At 43.7% G+C, this 20,111-nt stretch overlaps 1 protein-coding gene across 1 annotated transcript in view; it reads right to left on the bottom strand.

Moving 5' to 3' along the window:
• Nucleotides 1–17,466, bottom strand: part of MBOAT2 (membrane bound glycerophospholipid O-acyltransferase 2) — a 92,207-nt gene extending 74,741 nt beyond the window's left edge. Inside the window, exon 1 of the mRNA XM_088479528.1 lies at nt 17,213–17,466. Coding sequence (XP_088335654.1) covers nt 17,213–17,466 — 254 coding nt within the window. The remainder of the gene's footprint in view (nt 1–17,212) is intronic.
• Between the last annotated feature and the right edge of the window lie 2,645 nt (nt 17,467–20,111).

Raw genomic sequence — 20,111 nt, 5'->3', positions numbered from 1 at the left:
GGGATGTCGGGCGCCGAGTGCGGATAGCTGCATAGGGGGGAGGGTTAGGTTTGGGGTTCCCGAGGAGGGGGGCTTAGGGTTAGGCACCCCCCCGGGAGGTTAGGGTTAGGCTAGGCGGAGGGAGGGTTAGGAACCCCCCTGGGGGACTTTGGTTTAGGCGGCGGGGAAGGGGGGGTTAGGTTTAGGCACTTAGAGGGGGGATTAGGGTTAGGCATTGTGGAGGAAGGTTAGGGTTAGGCACCCCTAAGGGAGGGTTAGGGGATGGAATAGGTTAGTGAATACTTACCTGGGGACGATAAGGATTTTCATCCTTGTCGGGCTGCCGCTGTCGGGATTTGAACCGCCGGGCATGGGTCCGGCGGTAAATCATACCGATTCCGACAAGTATAGTGTATACAGAGGAGCACAGCATGACCAAAGCTGATTTTGATTGGATGGTTTGCACTTTACATGCTGGACCTGATTCAAAGGTGCATGCTATTGCAGCCGCAACTGCGTCTTTTGCCGCAGCGCGACAACATCTTTATGCTAATGCTGCAGCTAATGGGATTCATACAGAGACGCCCACTTGCTACGGGGCTAATCCGCACCATCGGCTGCATCTTGGTTGCCCTATTGAACATTGCACCATGCCCAATGGAGGCTCAGAATATCCGTCTGAACGTTGCCACCAGAATCAGTGCAGCTGCTGGCAAAGACGCAGTCGCTAACCGCGACATGTCTGCATCTGGCTAGCCACCCCTTGTCACCACGCAGAAACGCCCACCGAAATTGCCCCTCTCTGCATCCAAATTCGTTCAGCGGCTCCCGGCGATAACCATGGGGACTCATGCGCAGTGCAAACTTTAAAGATCAGCCACTAGCGTCAGCACTGCGTGCACCGCTGAATCACGCCAACTGCGTTTTGTCTGGAAGCTGATAAAAATGACAGTATGGATAACTAATCTATGGAATCACAGACCTAAAAGATGAGAACACATCTGGTGCTAGAGTGCAGGCGATACTGTCTTCTAAAAAGCCTGGATTGCGCTACAGAAGTATTTGGCCTCATGCTTAGTTCGGGTTGGGCAGGCATATTAGGCAATTACATTTTAGTATGTATATTTTGTACAACTACCTCCAGCAAATTAAAGAAGCTGCATTCACTAGTTCTGCTGGTACCCCAGGAGATAGGCTACCTGATGGCATTGCAATGTACAGTATAAAGAAACACTTTTAACTCAAGATTTTTGTTTTATTTATTTTTTTAAGACAAAAAAAATTTCAATTCAGTTTAAGGGAAGTCACGATGATTTGAATGCGCTCTAAGCAAAGTCTGAGTTAGGGGTGCCATGGTAACCATTGTTATAAGAGCTGAGGGCTTCATGAAATGAAACGCAGCACGACAAAGTGAACGCATTGTAGCAGCGACGGCTGTTATAAAAGGCAAAATTCAGTTTGTTTTACTTTTTTACTCCTGCATTCATAATCTTTTATGTGGGAGCGAGAAAAGCCCTCGACGGGTGATGTATTACAGTCCCGCACAGCTGGTCACATGCCATCAACGCATTGGCGCACACACTGACACACATACAGTACACCTGAGTTTTATTATCACTAATGTATAAAATGAGTGTGTCATTGTGTTTGATCACAGACCTATCTATCCTAAGTTGTTATAATTACACTCCGGCTTGCAGTATTGATCTAAACTCTGTTGGTGACCGTTGAGAGAATGCAGGGGAACTGCAGGTCTGCAAAAAAGACTTCCTTAGCCAAAACAATCTAATGGAGAAACAGCAATACTCCTGAAATCCACTTATAATAAACTGGACTTTCCCCTTTTCCTAGTCTTGTACAGTTTGTACAAGACTTGTACAAGACTAGAAAAAGTGGAAAGTCCAGTTTATTATATAGCTGTTATGAAGACGTGGATTTCAGGAGTATTCCTGTACCTCCATTAGAATGTAAAGTTGTACGCTGTTGTCACCGCAGCTGCTCTGCGGAAATATGCAAATGTTGCTGCCGCCAGGATTAGCACTGGGACTCCCACTGGTGGCATCGCAAATCCAAGCAACTGCGTACAAATACGCATCGGTCACAGATCCTTTGATTATCGGACACCTGAGTAGAACTATGGCAGAGAACGGACGTGGGAACTGAGACGCTGGAGCCATATTTCTTGCGTAAGAGATCGCAGGCGCAGGATGAGACACCCCCCCCCCTCCGAAATGTTCAAGACACACCTGCTTTTTGAGCTGCCTCGCCTCAAACACTCCCTGACTGTCACTCACACTTGCAGCGTGCAACTACGGTCTTGTACCTAAACACATGCGCAGTGGCCAAAAAAAATCGCTTCATGTGCGTAAACATCGGCATAGCGTACTTGCCTGAGTCAAGCCCTGTGTCACACTCGATTTATACACAAAGTTTGCTTTTTTTATGTTAACCAACAACGACAATTACTGATGACTAAATGCTGCTACTTCTATATGGGACAGGCAGCCGGATCATTTGACTTGATCCCCCTCATCGCCAGCCTTACTAATGACGGTGAGATTCCTGCACCCTCACGCTGGGGGCTCCCCAGCTGAACCCCCCACATTTGGCAGCTCTCACGTTTTTCTATGCAGTAACAAAAACAACCAAATCGCTGTCTCCATGGCTCATAGCTGCAGGGTTTTGGAAGTTCAACAAACAACTTTAATCTAAAAGGTTTTATAAGTTTTTTATAAGTGTATCCAGGTGTAGAAGTTACTCTTTAGCACCCTGAGGGAAATAACTGTATTGACTACACAGAAATTAAAGAGTGTGGTATTCCGAAGAAGCTGTGTACGGTATAAATTAACAAGAAAGAGTGATATCTGAGCTAGCTATATATCGGAACGGCAACGAGAGGTGGTGACTTTGATTAGCCCTGTGTATTGCTAGCAATATGAGCAGCCACATATGATGGTGCGACCCAGCGATGGTGCAATGCGATATAACGATACATTGTACGTGCCGTGCGATTGTGCAATATATCGCGAAATGCTGTATGTAACAGCACAGTGTTGTACATTGCAACGGCCCATCTGCCGTGCAGAACAGCATATGGGACGATGTGATGACCGACTGTCGCGAACGACTGATCGGACGTACACACTATACGATGTGTACGATATATGGTACCCATCCATGTCAATTGTTTAGTGTGTACCCAGGAAAGGGATAGCTACGCCTCTCACCCAGGGTCTGGCAGGCTTGGCAGATTAGTAAATTTATACCCTCTTGAATGGATGTAAATCAAATATATTGCATAACCTAGTAAGACCTGAACAGATAAGAAGACTGCACTGTTACTGCAAGACCTTACTGAGAGCTCAGGAGGACCCTTTACTACTGTGACTCTTAAATGTTACATAATGGAAAACAATGGGCTGGTCTCTAACGTTTTACCCTTATGTTGCCCATTTCGCTGCTGTGTTTTATTTTTTTTAATATCATCAATTATTTTGTCTTATATAAAAAGACCTACGGAACTGTTACAGGTTGAGTCTCCCATATCCAAAATGCTTGGGACCAGGGGTATTTTGGATATCGGAATATTCCGTATTTTGTAATATTTGCATACCATAATAATATATCTTGGGAATGGGACCCAAATCTAACCACAGAATGCATTTATATTTTATATACACCTTATACACAAAGCCTGAAGGTAATTTTATACAATATTTTTTAATAATTCTGTGCCTTAAACAAGGTTTGTGTACATTGAACCATCAAAAAGCAAAGGTTTCACTATCCCAGTCATGCCAAAAAAAAGTCTGTATTACAGAATATTCCGTATTTCTGAATATTTGGATATGGGAGACTTAACCTGTATTTATTTACTTTAAAAAATAGATGATGCCAGAATTTGCGATCATGACCCAATAATAATTATCGGCATAACCAGCATAAGCTTCCTTTGGTGATTTCCAATCATTTCTGTTGATGACAACACAGAACACAGGACAGACCTTGCATTGTAATGGGAGACAGGGAAGACAGTAATTTCTCGTCTATCCAAGTAGAATAGAAAACATTAAAAAATCCTAGTCTAAACAGCAGGATAAAGCATTCCTACCAAACTTATTCAAACAATAGCAGTGATATCAACAACACAAATAAACATATTTAAGAGACACTAGACATGCAAGAGGCATAAAGCAGAGTTCACCCCCAAACAATTTCTATAGGTAGGGGGGACACTAATGTCGTAACTAGGGGAGTACGACTGGAATCAGTATGAATTACCGCTGGACCCCTGGCCGGTGGTTCAAATCCTAACAGCGGCTGGCCGACAGAGGAGGAAATCCCGATCATCCCTAGGTAAGTATCAACTAACCTATTTTTCCCCCTAACCCTCCTTTAGGGTGCCTAACCCTAACCTCCCCCACCCCCGTGCCTAACCCTAATCCCCCCTCCAAGTGCCTAAACCTAACTCCCCACTTCCCCGCCACCTAAACCTAAGTCCCCCGGGGGGTGCCTAACCCTAACCTCCCCCCGGGGGTGCCTAACCCTAACCCTCCCTCCCCCTAGCCTATCCCTAACCTCCCGGGGGGGTGCCTAACCCTAAGTCCCCCCCTGGGGGCCCTAAACCTAACACTCCCATTCCCCCGCGGCTGTCTGCTGTAGCGCCCGTCATCCGCTCGATCGGGATGCTGGGCGCCGGTCTCCCGGCGTCGGTAAAATGACAGGCGTCTAGATTTAGACGCCTGTCATTCGTCCCTCGTCGGGATTAAATTGTCTTGAAGCCGGCGGTCGGCATTCCGTCCGCCGGCTTCCTAAAGGTATACCGTACGACTAGTGCCTCCGATCAAGGCGCAGGGCACTGGGTGTCATACCATTGCTGTCCCACGGTACCTGCATTTGGCTTGTACTTGGAACACTGCAGTACTGCAGCAGAGTTGCCTGGCACTTACCTTGCACTCTGTACAGCCAGCCACCCAATGTGTCCTAAAGAAGAGCTGTACTTCCTAGGTGTGACATCATGATGTCACATGTTTGGAGGCGGCTCCAGCACAGCTTGGTACATATGATCAAGCAAAAAAAACAAACAAAAAAAAATTACATGCCCAAAATGAAATACCCATTTTCAGGGACATACTATACTTCACTAATAGATTCCTATTAGGCCTCTCTGTGCTCCCCAGCCACATGTAATGATTCCTTGGCCCATTCATTATATTGTAAAGCTGAGTTCCCAAAACTTACACCCCTGCAGAGGTAGAAACTGGATGAAAGTATTAATGAGATCAGGTGAAATACTACTGTAGGTCACTAAATGTATGTCCAGGTGGGCCAAATAGAAAATTACTTAAATCTCTTAATGGGTAATAAAGTTCCCACCTATGACACATCTATTCCAAATAACTCACAAAGAACAGACACCATACCCTAGCTTAAACAAAGCACTCACAGTCATTATAACTAAACCAAATAAAGACACTAATTGCCTAAGAGACCTAAAACACTGTTAAAACAAGATCTAGAATTATTATCCCAAATAATAGCCACAACGACACAGCAAATAGCGCCAGACCTCCTAACCCCAGACCAATTACCCATGAGCGATATGGCCTCTATTATAGTTTCATATAAAGACAAATGAACTAAAACCATCATTTTGGGGTTTAGAGGCTGTAAAAGCTTTCAATTAAATATCATTAACACATCTGCAATGCGTCTTTGAAAAACATGCGTTCGCTAATGTGTATACTCTTACAATAAACGGAGTGTACCCTTACGTAGTAATGAGCTTGGGGTCTCCCATGCCCATGTCCAGAAGAACCCACCAGAGATATCTGCTATTACCATTTTAATATAATCTAGCTTTGGATCATCACTTTAGAATATCACAATACTAGGATTTATTCCAAATGATTAAGGTAGGAAAGGCTCAAATAAAAGAACTCCATTTGCGAAAGACCTGCTTCATTATAGAGCTATTATAATTTCCACCCTAATTATATTAGAGAAAATAAGGTGAAATATCTGTGTCGCAAATCACGGATGAATAATGGATACTTCGGGATTGGCGAGACCCAGTACTGAGGCATGGAGTCTAAGGTGTCGGTGGTATTCACTAGGGACCCCTGCAAGGAGGTTTGGACTTAGCTGCGTCCCACATGCAGGTCGCGTCCCTCAGACTTGGTTCCCTTGTACAGATGCTGGTGTTCTCTGGATAGAGTGGAATACAATGCTGGTGTACAACGTAGTCGACAAGCGGGTCAGAACCAAACGGACAAGACGGTACCAGGGAGCAGACGAAAACAGGTCATGGAGGATAGCCGAGGTCAAAACCGGAATACAAGCGCAGTACCAGGGAGGAGACGGAATCAGGTCTCAAGAACGAAGCCGAGGTCAGGAACGAGCCGTAGTAATCACTGGGAACGCTGGAGTATGGTTTGGGAGCCTACACTCTGGCAAAAGAAAATTGTCCCAGATCCTCCTTATATATTGGAACGTCAATCTTGCCGCCCACAATTACATCATTTTTGGGTGCGCCTGCCTCTTTATATTTGCTTCTGAGAGGCGCGTGCAGCCCTACGGGAGCTGCAGCCATGGAAATGGCACTACTGCCAGAGTCAGAGGGGAAGACGGGGACTTCAGCAGCGGGCGCCGGGGACTCCGCACCTGCTGCCCAGATGTCGACCAGCGCTGCGGGACCCGATAAGTAAACGCCGGGATCCATCGCGCTGTGACAATCTGGATTCACATGAAATACCAAATAGTTTACAACCCCAACTTTAAGGGACCAATTTATTAGAACCATGTGGAAACAGCGTTTTATACACGATTTTCAGAACTTTTAGAATGGGGGTATTTATCAACCCCTAACACAGGAAGGATATGAGATAACCCCCTATACTCTTTCCACATTACATAGCCACAGTCAACCCATAGGGGACTGCGATATATTCAATTTAAATTAACCAGTTTCCACTAAAGCAGGAAGGCCCCCAGGATCATTTGGTCTGGCCCTCTGAGCTTTTTTCTGCTAGCCTCATCTGGCTAGCAGGGGGCCTAGAAAGGCACCCTTCAGCCAAAATCTATGCAGCAGTGCAGCCTGAAGCGTCCTTAGGGAGGTTCAGACTGGCACACCGCTGCCCTTACAGCTCCCCAGAGCATCCTCAGGATTCTCCGGGTGTGGCTGTAATCACCGGCGATTGTGACCCTGCCCCTATGTGACATCACAGAGGGGGCGTGGCCTGCATCAGGCCCGCGAATAATATTATGAATATCAAAATGGCCCTCAGCAGATAAAAGGTTCCCCACCCCTGCCCTAAAGGAAAAACTCCGATCCCTCCACTGTGGGCTGAAGCTCCTCCCTCTAAGCCAGTGGTTGCCAACCCTGGCCCTCAAGAGCTACCAATGGTGCATGGTTTGCAGGTCTCCTCACAGAATCACAAGTGATATAATTAGCTCCACCTGTGGATCTTTTCAAATGTGTTAGTTAGTTAGTTAGTTAGTTAGTAGTTAGTAATGAATACACCTGTGCACCTGCTAGGTGGTCTGGATAACATGAACTGTTGGCAGCTCACGAGGACCGAGGTTGGCTTCCCCTGCTCTAAGCGAAATTGGTCCAGCAGCGTAGTAATAGGATTCATCTCCTATTACTACCCATAGCAATGGTAGCAGATGATATTTAATGGGGTAAAAAAAAATTTCTCCATAAGGTTTATATACTATTATTACTTCATGGACAGATTTGGCTTAAAACTAGAAATATGCGAAATCTTCATGTCAATCACTCCCATTCCTCCCTATGCTGGGAAAATCTGAAATACATAGCGGATCAACTTCATATCCATTATCAGACTGGTGTAATAGATGCTTAACCATCATCATATCCCTTACTGATGGTAACAGTACCCAGAGGAGCTCTAGCCTAGAACATATACACCAGCATACGCCAGCCATCCTTCAGGCTGAACAGTACACAAATATATAACAATTTCATTCTCATCCAATTTTCATTGGAATAGCCAATAAGATCCACTATTTCAAAATAAGAGGTATTTTTTTTTGTTTATAATATTATATGTATCTCTTACTTAACTGAAGGACATAGAACAGGTATCACTCCACAATTACAATGATATTGAAGGACAACTGATAGCTGTATAAGCCTGAGGGCATTTAAATGACTAGGTTGCATTATAGCATCCTGCACATGTCACATTTAGGGTTGGGAAACAGTTTATAGTTGTTACTGGGCAAAATCTTCAATTGCAGGGACCAATAAGATGGAGGCAGGGTAGGGATAAAAAATAGGTTATATGGTTGGTGGAATTTAAGGTGTTGAACTCAGGAACGTAGCACCCACCCTCCACTTTTCAATATATTTTGTTAATGTGCATTGTCTGTTGTCAATCCAGTCTTTTGCAGACAGGGCACAGCGGGTGGGAATGCCAGTCAGTCAAAACATGCTGCAAGGGATGGGTGGGAGGAGTCTCCTTTGTTAGTGCGGCATTGGTGTGACACCACCCATGTGGGGTATCCATTCTTGAGGGGACTACAGTACCGAGCCAGGAGGAGGGAAGTGGGCTTCCATGACCTGGGAGAGCTGGAGGCGTAAGGTCACTCCGCGTTGGTTGTAATATAAAATTAAAGCTGTGACCCGGTAAAGTATATTGGGTCTGGTATGCAGTCGGGAAGCCGGCGGACCAAATCCCGACAGCCGGCTTCCCGACTGCTTAATCCCGGCGAGGGTTAAATGACAGCCGTCTAAATCTAGACGCCTGTCATTTTACCGACGCTGGGAGACTGGCGCCAGGCATCCCGATAGAAGTGATGCTGGGCGCCGAGCGCGGACAGCCGCGAGGGGGGTGGGGAGGGTTAGGTTAGGGGCTCCCGGGGGGGAGGTTAGGGTTAGGCAAGGGGTAGGGAGGGTTAGGGTTAGGCACCCCAACGGGGGCCTTAGGTTTAGGCGGCGGGGAAGGGGGGGATTAGGGTTAGGCACTGGGGGAGAAGGTTAGGGTTAGGCACCCCCTAAGGGAGGGTTAGGTTTAGGTGGTAGAATAGGTTAGTGAATACTTACCTGGGGACGATCGGGATTTTCATCCTTGTTGGGCTGCCACTGTCGGGATTTGAACCGCCGGGTATGGGTCCTGCGGGAAATCATACCGATTCCTTTGGGTCTTGTATAGAGGGTTGTTATCTGTGAGGTCTATTTAATCATCCAAAACTCCAAATGAACTGGCAGCGTTAATTTTTAGGGTGCAAAATAGCAAAACCAGTAGTTAAAAAAATAATAGAGCTTGGTGACACTTTTCCAATCTACATTTCCGTCAATAAAGCATTTTTGTAACAGTTTTCTATATTGACCAACATTTATTAATGTCTTTTTTTGAGTCAGGGTCTCCAGAATTGTTTAATATTTAAGTAGAAATTTCACTATTGACTAAAATGGCAGCATAACCTCAATCTTATTGCTATTAATATCTGATCCTGCACAAGCTGGCATTCTACTGGTTTTCCCCACTGCTTTGCTGCATCACTTGCTGACCTTCACGTCATTTGAAATTAGAACTCACAGATTCCTTTCCTTTGGAGTTTGACATTACCGTTCATTTTATGCAGTGTATTTATACCTTCCTCTACATCAGGGCCATTACTACGGGTGTGCCACCTGTGCCATCGCACCGGTCGCAGTGCCCCACGGCACTTGCATGTGGCTTGCAGTTTGACTGGAGTGGCATCCTAAAGCCAGTAGTGCTACTGCAGAGCGCTCTGCAGCCTGTAAAGCTGCCCGGAGGGAAGTGCTCCACTCACAGAGCCCGTACTCAAGGCGTGACATCATGACGCCATGGGTTGGCTGGGACGGCACAGGGCATACTGCGGCTTTGTTAATTTAGCCTGTGATGAACTTAATTTTGAGAGAACCTGCCATGTAGCCTAGGCTAAGGGCCGTATTCAATTAGAAGCGAAAAGTCCCGTAATTTTCGCATGCCGGACTTTTTCGCCAACATTATTGGCTTTGCAAAAGTATCACGCGCGTCTCAGCTTATCCCATATTCAATTCCAAAGTACGCGAAAAACGCATGCCGGCGAAACTTAAACAGGCGAAAAGTGCTGGTAGATATGGGGAAATCAGCCTGACACCCCCCAAAAGATGCACTGACATGGGGGATCACTATGGATACCCCCGAATAGCCCTGCTGGAGGTATTTGGGGTGCTTAAATGCTCTCAATTGGTGCTATTTTGCGTCTTTGCACAAGTGGTGAAGAATAGCATTTTGCCGTTTTTTTGGGCAAAAATAAGTAGACACAGCAAATTTAGGGTACATGAAAATGGGTGCAAGCATGGTTTAAAATTGCTAAAGTGAGGTCTTAAAAAGCGTTAAAAACGCACCTTCAGTAAGCACCTGCAATCAAAAAAACACCTCCCCCATACTTGCAGACCCCCTAAAGTCTATTTCGCTAGTTTGTACCCCAACTTTGTTTTTTTTCTGCCCCTTTTTTAAGTCATTTTTTGGGGTGTTCTTTAATTCTTTTTGGGATTTGTTTTACGCAGTTTACCTTTGGGGACCTGTCCTAAGAGTGCAGGGTGGTTTCCCCACCTTTGCACCCCAAAACCACAATTATGCACTTTTTCCGCCACCTATTCATAGGCGAAACTTTTTCACCGGGTACATTTCATTGCGTTTTCGCGAAAAGTCGCAACAATTGAATACGGGGATAAGTTTCCGCTGATGAAATTACATCACTGGCTAAACTTTTTCGCAAGAAAAACAGCTTTTCTTGCAGGTAGACTAGAGGAATGGGCAGGAGCATGGCAACTACAGTTTAATGCCATAAAGTGCAAAATCATGTACTTGGGTCTTAAAAACCCAAAAACAAATACAGTATTAACGGCACAAGACTGGAAACTACTGAGGAGAAAATAGATCTAATGGTGCATACACACGGTCAGATAAAAAGGACGATATAAACGATAACGATATCGTTTAATCGTTTATATCGTCCTTTTTTAGCCCCCTCCAACGACCAAACGACCATCGATGCGCGGGCACAGATGATCGATATCGACCATCGCCCGTGCATGCAGGCCAATCTGGTCGATATCGACCAGGTTACCCTGTTTACTATAGGGACCCGCAATCAATAGTAGTTTGGTGGTTGGTGCATGTTCTGGATGTTCGATATCGATCATCCAGAAAATGCAGGACGATCAGACAACGATATCTGATCGTCCCGTGTGTACGGGCCATAAGAGTCACTATTTCAGATAACTTGAAGGGAAGTAAGCAATGTAACAAAGCAATGAGAAAGGTAAGATGCTTAGTTGCATAGGGAGAGGAATCAGTAGCAGGAAGAAATAAGTAGTAATGCCACTGTATAGGTCATGGGTACGGCCTCATCTAGAATACTGTGTCAGTTCTGGAGGCCATATATCTAGAATGATATAAATAGATCAGGGACTGTACAAAGAAGAACAACTAAAATGGTGCATGGCCTACATCACAGAACTTACCAGGAAAGACTAAAATATCTTAATATGATAGTTTGGAGCAGAGAAAGGTTAAGTGGGAACATGATAGAAACATTCACATATATCATGGATTAGGCAGTAGAGCAATTTACCGATGCTTGGGTTAGGCATAAGAATATCCTTACAAAGGACTAAGGATCACATAGGGTTGAGGTTACCAAAAGGTTAAAAAAGGGGCAGACTAGATGGGCCAAGTGTTTCTGCCATCAAATTCTATGTTTCTATGTAAGGTATATGCAAATTAAGGGACTCTGGATGAGAGTCATCTTGCATTCCACAGTACATTCACCCAACGGAACCTGCTAGGTAGGTGAGCTGAAAGGACACATATACTATATCATACCTCCCAACATGACCCTCTCCAGGAGGGACACAATGCTCTGGTCCTGGGCTTCTCTGGTAATATATGATTGGTGGAGGCTCCAGAGGTGGGGCTGTAGTACAGTCCAATATTCAAATAGGGGAGTCACACCAACTGCCAGTGAGTCCCAGCCAGTGATGTTTGGCAGCGTGTGAAATGACAGTTGGTGTGACTCCCCTATTTGAATTTTGAACTGTGCTGCAGCCCCACCTCTTACCAGGGAAGTCCAGGACCAGAGCATTGTGTCCCTCCTGGAGAGGGTCATGTTGGGAGGTATGCTATATCCCTAATTAGAAACATTCAGATATTGACCATGAAGATAAAACCTGCCTGCCAACACTGGGTAGTGGGTAGTAGGGACATTGTGCACACCCCAAAGGCGTCCACACGAAAATGGGGTATGACCTGCATTATGCCTCCATTGCGTGTCATGCTGGGGTCAAGTTTGGGGGTCTCTCCCCTTTTGCTGATTACGCCTGTCTTTGCAGCATTTGGAAATGGCTGACATGAAGACGAGGGGAGCACACCACAGAACAATACTGGCCAAAAACTGGTGCCCTCTGCCAGAACACTTTAATTCAATTGTATGCTGGCAAGAGCAACACTGTGGCTTGAGATGAAGAAAATATATGTACTTGTGTACTGACCTTAGAACCATTGAAAATCTATTACTGTACATCATAATTTGATGTTCCGCAGGTGTCCTGTCTCAGCTTTAGTAAAGGAGAAATAGCCAAATATTACTCTCAGTGTTTAAAGTAAATAGAGACTGATTCAAAAAGACTACTGCCTGTAATAGCATTCACAGGGTGCTCAAATACCTATTGGCTGACATATAAAATTATGTTTTATATATATATATATATATATATATATGTTACACAATAGCAAAGGGATCCGGCATATGCTAGGTCACCATGATTCGTCCCCTCCTGGGCCTATCAAACCCCCGCTCCGCCTCCATGCATGTAGCATGTAAGAGGCGGGACAGACCTTAGGATTATTATTTTATTTTTGATTATTTATCTTTTCTAAATTAACATCTTTAGTTGGAGGTGGGGAGTAGATTTAGAGATTCTTCAGTGTGAAAAAAATATGGGGGCTGATTACATTTTTAAAAGCATTGCCTTCCTAAAGGAAGTCCGCACTGCAAAATTTGAGACGAGCCCCCACTTTTGGCTACATTGTTTTCCCAAGAGATAATTTTTACACTTATACCACTTTTATACCTAAATTCCGGGTCTGACCTGTAAATTGGAACAGGGTTCCAAACCAGATCAGACCCAGAATTTAGCCAGCGCCGACCCAGGATATTCCCCTGTCAGCGCCGTTCACACCGGAGCCGGGTCTGCAGTGACCCAGCTTTTCCCACGTTGAAGTGTACGCTTGGAGATGACATCATCTCCAAGTGCCACTGAAGCCGGCCAATCAGCAGGCATGCGGCATGAAACAGGTCACTGTGACCCGGATCGCACCGTTTACACTGCAGGGTTTCACGGGTCATTCCCGTGTTAAACTCTGCAAGTTACCTGGGTTGGATTGCCGGGTCACTCGACCCAGGAATCCAACCCAGTCCCCTTTTACACCAAGGAGCTACCCGGATTAACCCTGCAATAACCCGGGTTTTAGCCCTGGTGTAAAATGGGTATAATTTTGTGCTCTATGTAAACGTATACAATTATCCCAAATGTGATATGAATTACTTGTTTTAGAGAATTCCTTTGCTTTCTCTATAACACAAACATAACCCCATCTGTGGAAGATCCCTGGTTACAAGTCTTTATGCTGTTTGCCAAACAGACGTACCTTCCTTAACACACCAAAAAGCAACAACATTAATGAGTTGCTTGTATTATTATCAAACAAAAGAGGCCCCATCAATGATGTCCTCCAAGTAAAGATTGTGTGTTGCCGATAAGTGGAAATAAAAAGCAGGAGTCTAACAAATGAGATTGGAAGCGCCTAATGGCCTCAGGGAAGGCAGTAATGGAGGTCTAAAAGCACTGAGGCCAATACATTCAGTCCATTAGTGTAAGAGAATGGGCAAGTTAATTGGTGCTTATCAGTGGATAACCCTGAAATAAATGGGCCCTATTGGATTTTTATAAAATATTAAAGCAATATGAAGTCAGTGCTTGTACGCTTACAGATATATCAGTATATATATTCACTACTTAAATAGAACTATGCAGCTGAGAAAATAGAAACAGCACACCTCTTGCAGTTGATCAATCAAGGAATCAAGTTACAAGGCTCTGTAGATGAGGAGGAAAGACATAGCCGTGATTAAATGATTGATATGCTGAAGATTAATGGACTTGCCTTCAGATTGTCCTCTTAAGTGGACTTCTCACTGGTCCCAGCTCTAACCATATTAACCTCGCGGTGCTGTCCACTAAATAAATAGGTATTTTGTAATCTCTCACTTTCTCATATATATAGATAGATAGATAGATAGATAGATAGATAGATAGAGAGAGAGAGAGAGAGAGAGAGAGAGAGAGAGAGAGAGAGAGAGAGAGAGAATGAGAGATTATATATCAACCCTTGGAAAGATATGGTGCATACACACGGTCAGATTTGTCAGATCTGTCAGATGAACGACTTTACACTGCATTAAAATGAATGTAATCGTCCAAGTGTGACTGCAAACACATCAGATGTCAGATATCGTTATCGGACCATCGGGAACGCGCATCGTTCATCATTCAGGCATGTCAGATATGAATGATTGAACGATTTTTTAAATCATTATTGTTCAGATCTGAAGAACAATCTGACTGTGTGTATGCACCAATATAAAGTGGAGAACATTTCCCCTCATATTCAAGACCATCCTATTGCAACATGACTGTATCCAAAAAAGTCTATGCGACTTCCAAACACCCGAATCCTCACAGGCTTGAAAACACCAGTCTAGAATAAAGCAAACAGGGGGCGCTCCATAGTGCATTCATTGAGAGAGATTTATTATATCAGGTTAAAAATGAGCGGACCAGGAGGTAAACTATACACAGTGGCTTACAAAAGTGTCTAATATATTACAAAAGTATTCAACCACCTAAAAAGTCAACAGATTTCTCTGTATTACAATTGGCGCTTACATACAGTAGATCATTCCAGATAGTATTTTGATTGCAAGCTAGTAGGCACTCAAATAAGTTTTCAAATAAATTCATTATTTGCCTGCAGATTTAAAAAAAATATATAAAAAATACAAAATATTGCTTGCATAAGTATTCACTCCTCGAAGACTAGTACTTGGTAGAAAAACTTTTTGTTACAAGTCTGTTGGGGTAAATTTCTACCAGGTTTGCACATTGTTTGTCAACCAATCAAATTTTAGTTACGATTTATTTTGTACACTCTATAAAATGATAGCTAGGATCTGGTTGCCATGGACAACACCTCCACTTGCCTATTTAGAAAGTGTGAGAATACTTCACCTTAAAGTGCAGCTAGATTAGAAGTATGTGACCGCTGGAATGTCAGCTTGTGACTGCATACTATGAAAGTCATGTGGGTTCTAGAGGAGAGAATTCCAGTCAGAGACTCACTCAAGCCAGTGAAATTATATATATATATGGCATTGTGGGTCCGCAGCCACACGGGGACTTATTTGCTTCAATTAGCTACGAATGCCATTATTTGCCATTGCAACAGCATGGAAACACTGGCAACGGGCACATCAACTCGCCCCCATCTCACCCTGGATTTGCAAATTGTTGTGTGCAGCCATATGCAACTGCAAACAAGAATGTGAGAGTTCGGGGCTACCATAAGTGCTGCATATGTGCTCACTTACTCGCGGGTTGCAGCTAAATTAATTGACCCCAGAGTGGTTACCAGGAGAAGAGGGGCTCTTGTTGAGATTCACTAATATCCAAAACTCCAACAATTAATCCTACTACCCTAACACCCCAAAACCCTTACCTCAAACCCTGACCGTACTATTCTAACATTAATACCCTAACCAAACCCCTAATCCACCTCTACCCCTAACCCTAATGATCGCACCCTTTAAGGGCAGACTTGATGGGCCAAATTGTTCTTATCTGCTGTCAAATTCTATGTTTCTATGCTTTTATACCTTAGGTGGGACTGTCACATGTCGCCACCCCCCAACATGATGCTTTCCTCACTGTAGGAGTGGTGATAATGAATGTGTATCAGCAACTTGTGTAGTCAGAGGCTGTACATAGACACAGTGTAATAAATGCAGCCTAATCTATTTACATCAGATGATGATCTGTCACTCAAACATCCAATCGGCTGATGTCAGCCTACGTTTTCACACCATGAGTAGAGGGAAAAAAAAAATATATATATATAATATATATATATATATATATATATATAGATATAGATATAGATAATATATATATATACATACATACATACAGTCAATGGATCAGACTCTCTCCTCTAAAGCAATACTTTGGCCCGGTGCCTCCACAATGCAGTATAGCAAAAATAACGCAATGGAGGTGCGACACTCACGGCGCCTAAAATAAATCACAGCCCACACAGCAAGGAGCTTCAACGTTTCAATCAGATAAAGATTTTCGGCAGGAAGTTACTTGCTGACGAAAATCTATATCTGATTGAAACGTTCAAGCTCCTTGCTGTGTGGGCTGTGATTTCTTTTAAGCGCCGTGAGTGCCGCACCTCCATTGTGTTTATATATATATATATAAATCCAATAATGGAGAGCACACTCTTCAAAAAAAACAAAGTGTCATAGAAAAAATCTAACCTTTTAATGATTCATCTTCATCACCACCCAATTAGGAAAAATCTAGCACATGTTGGTGAGGTGCCAATCAGAAAACAACAGCGTAATGAAATGTCATTGATGCATATACTGGCTGTTAAATCAGCAACAAATCCCATATATACTCATGTGGTCATAGCTTATGTGGTCCGTCGACCTCGGTCCCATCCAGGGCCGTTAGAGACCTGCAGCAATCACTCCACATGCCGCTCCTGATGTTAGGGACTTATGTATTTTCGGGATACTTTAGAAAATAGGACAAACCGGATGGTCAACAGTCAATACCCTACATATGTTCTCATCTATCCACCCATGGCTTAATCCCGAACTCATCAGATTGTCCACTTTGGACTTTATGGCATACATGGGATTATGTGCCACCCTTTGGTAAATGGCCGTATCAGCCAATTGTGCTCTAATGTCCGCATCATATTGGTCCCAATCTAACACCACCACCGCTCCACCCTTATCAGCCACCCGGATAACGATCTCATCTTTCTTCATTAATTATTCTAAAGCTGCCCGTTGTTGAACAGTCAAATTGTGGTAAACCCGATGTTGTTTACTGACTAACTTATAGTCTTGTTCAACCATTCGTAGAAAATCTTTTATGCTCGCGTTAGAGGACTGTGGGTCAAAATTGCTCGGATGTTTAGGTAACTTTACCAAATCACCACCAACACTCAAAGAATTATCTTTGAAATGTTCTTTCAACCTTAATTTCCTTCCCATTTTGTACAAATCAACTTCAAAGTCAAAATCATTGCCCCTATATGTGGGTACAAACGTGAGTCCCAAGGCTAGTACCGATTCCTCAGCTTGAGACATCACGTGTTTCGAAAGGTTAAAGACATTTAGGTTTAAGTATTAGTTGTTTAAGACATCTGGTATTGTAACACTCACCTGAGAGACATTTGATATGTATGCTGCAAAGGAATGGCTCTTGGCATTTGTATTTTGGTACCCACTGTTCTTGTCTAGTATGCTTATTTAGGGCAGCGGTGATGGCGCAAACGTTGGTGTATGGATTATTTTAAGATATAGAATCAGTCACCTGACGTGCGGTGGAACGCAAGGGTGACACGCATGACGTCACCCGCAAGCGCCGTAAATGAAGGACGCGTGTGGTTGGAACGCACGCCGCGGCCGGTCAAGCATGCCTACACAGGTGTTGTTTGGATTGCCCTTTGCGGCTTGTATTTAGGTGTCTCGAGGTGAGTGTTTCATTTGCTTTCAGGAGCGGTATGTGGAGTGATTGCTGCAGGTCTCTAACGGCCCTGGATGGGACAGAGGTCGACGGACCACATAAGCTATGACCACATGAGTATATATGGGATTTGTTGCTGATTTAACAGCCAGTATATGCATCAATGACATTTCATTACGCTGTTGTTTTCTGATTGGCACCTCACCAACATGTGCTAGATTTTTCTTAATTGGGTGGTGATGAAGCTGTAGCACAGTTCAATATTCAAACATCGACTGTCATCCCAAGTGCTGCCAAACATCACTGGCAGATGGTGTGGCTCCTCTATTTGTAAAGAAGAGGGAAGGGAATGTGTTACTACAGTGGTGAGAGAGGAAAATGTGTCACAGCAGCAATTTGAGGGGAATGTGTTACTATAGAGGTGATGGAGGTGATTGTATTTCTACACAGGTGAGGGAGGGGAATGTTGAATGTGCTACAACATGTGTGAGAGAGATAAATGTGTTACTACAGAGGTGAGGGAGTGAAATGTGTTAGTACGCAGGTGAGGGAGGGCAATGTCTTACTATAGCAGTGTGGAAGATGATGAATTAATATAGAGGTGAAGGATCAATGTGTTACTGGAGTGGTGAGATGGGAATGGAAACAGTAAATATCTATGGTCTTCCTGGGTGAAAACGTGTACATCAGCTAGTCTATAATAGAAACACAGAGAAAATGGGTCAGCTTTATTTAATTATTTATTGAAGGGAGGGAAAAAGTATGGTGGTGAAGAAAGAACGGCCCTACACACAGTATCGCTATCTTGCACAAATAATCCCAAAAAATATGTAGATGGGCCAACTGCCAGCCCATCACCAACACCTCAAGACAGTTGGGGACCAACTGAATGCCCAGATGGGTTTCACTTTCAACTGCCAGCCCATGGCCAACAACTCAATGACTAGGTAGAGACCAACTGTCAGCCCATCGCCAAGAAGATATCAAAACTCCCCTGCTAAAGACCAGTGGTTTCACTGAACCAGTACAGTAGAATCAGCTCCATTTATTGGCTGGGAGAGAACTCAAGATCTACAGCATGACAGCCACTGTTACCAATCTTTCCCGCAAAACAATAATGCCTACAATCACAATAAGCGGGTGGAGAGTTTGGGAGCTTCCAAAGTGGCAAGAAACCTCCTAAACTGAAAATCACTATAATAAATCAGCAACTTCACCCCTTAACTGTAATAGAACTACACAAATCAGACCTTAAAAAGAGGACACTCGTTAATTTTTTAACCCTAGTTCCTAAATGTATTCTGACACAGCTTAGTAGTTTCAATTCTGACAGGTACTGTATATAAAATGCTCTCTGTCTTACTTTTTTAACCCGCTTTATGGTCTGGCACTTTCCCTCTCCCATCTATTCACACTTCCCCTGTGTCACTCTTGCATGGGTGTTGGGGACCATTGATTGTTAACCCTGATGCACATCATTCATAGGTCTGGGTAGTTGAGCTTGGGGCATCACCGACTGTGAGGCACTGCAATGATTCGATGCGCCTCACTAGCACATGATGATGGGGATAATCACCTTGTAGTTGTCACATAGGTAACAAAACATCCATGTAAATCAGGGTTACATTAAAATGTTTCAATTTAAAAAAAAGAAAAAAAAACATTAAAAAGGTGTGACGTGTTTTTGAATTTGTGATTCGCTATGCAGAAAATGGTTTATAGATTACTAATAACATACTAGAACAAGACAATTATATACTCTATAATACTGACTAGCTACAATTTCTCATATTACAAAGAAAAACGGTCTTGAGCCTGGGGTCAGATTACTGACTGTTATACACAGTGATTTTAAAGCGAATTGAACAAGTATGTCAAGACAAAAAGCTTCATTTTCCAAAGAGACGGAATAGATTCTGACACATGACAAATGGCATTGTTACTCACAGAGGCTCAGCGGTCCTAGTGTCGATATTTTACTTGTCAGCATCAAAACAAGGAATAAATGATTTAAAGATCAAACCATGCTCACGGTAACAGCAAAGCAGAGATGAAAAGCAGCATGGCTGACCATCTGTACTGCCAGGTCGCTGGCGCAGTAGTCAATATTTTCGTGTGTGTAGTGGAACTGCACGGGTTGCGACAGTTGCAGGGTGTTAGAATGAACACTTTGGGCCGTATTCAATTTGAGGCGAAATGTCGGAATCAGCGATAATTTTTCGCCGATGACATAATTTTCGCCTATTTGAAATATCTGTGTAATCAA

The sequence above is a fragment of the Taudactylus pleione genome, unplaced genomic scaffold, assembly GCF_031769625.1.
Source record: "Taudactylus pleione unplaced genomic scaffold, aTauple2 ptg000238l, whole genome shotgun sequence".
Taxonomy (NCBI): domain Eukaryota; kingdom Metazoa; phylum Chordata; class Amphibia; order Anura; family Myobatrachidae; genus Taudactylus; species Taudactylus pleione.
This window is presented reverse-complemented; position numbering and strand designations above follow the sequence as displayed.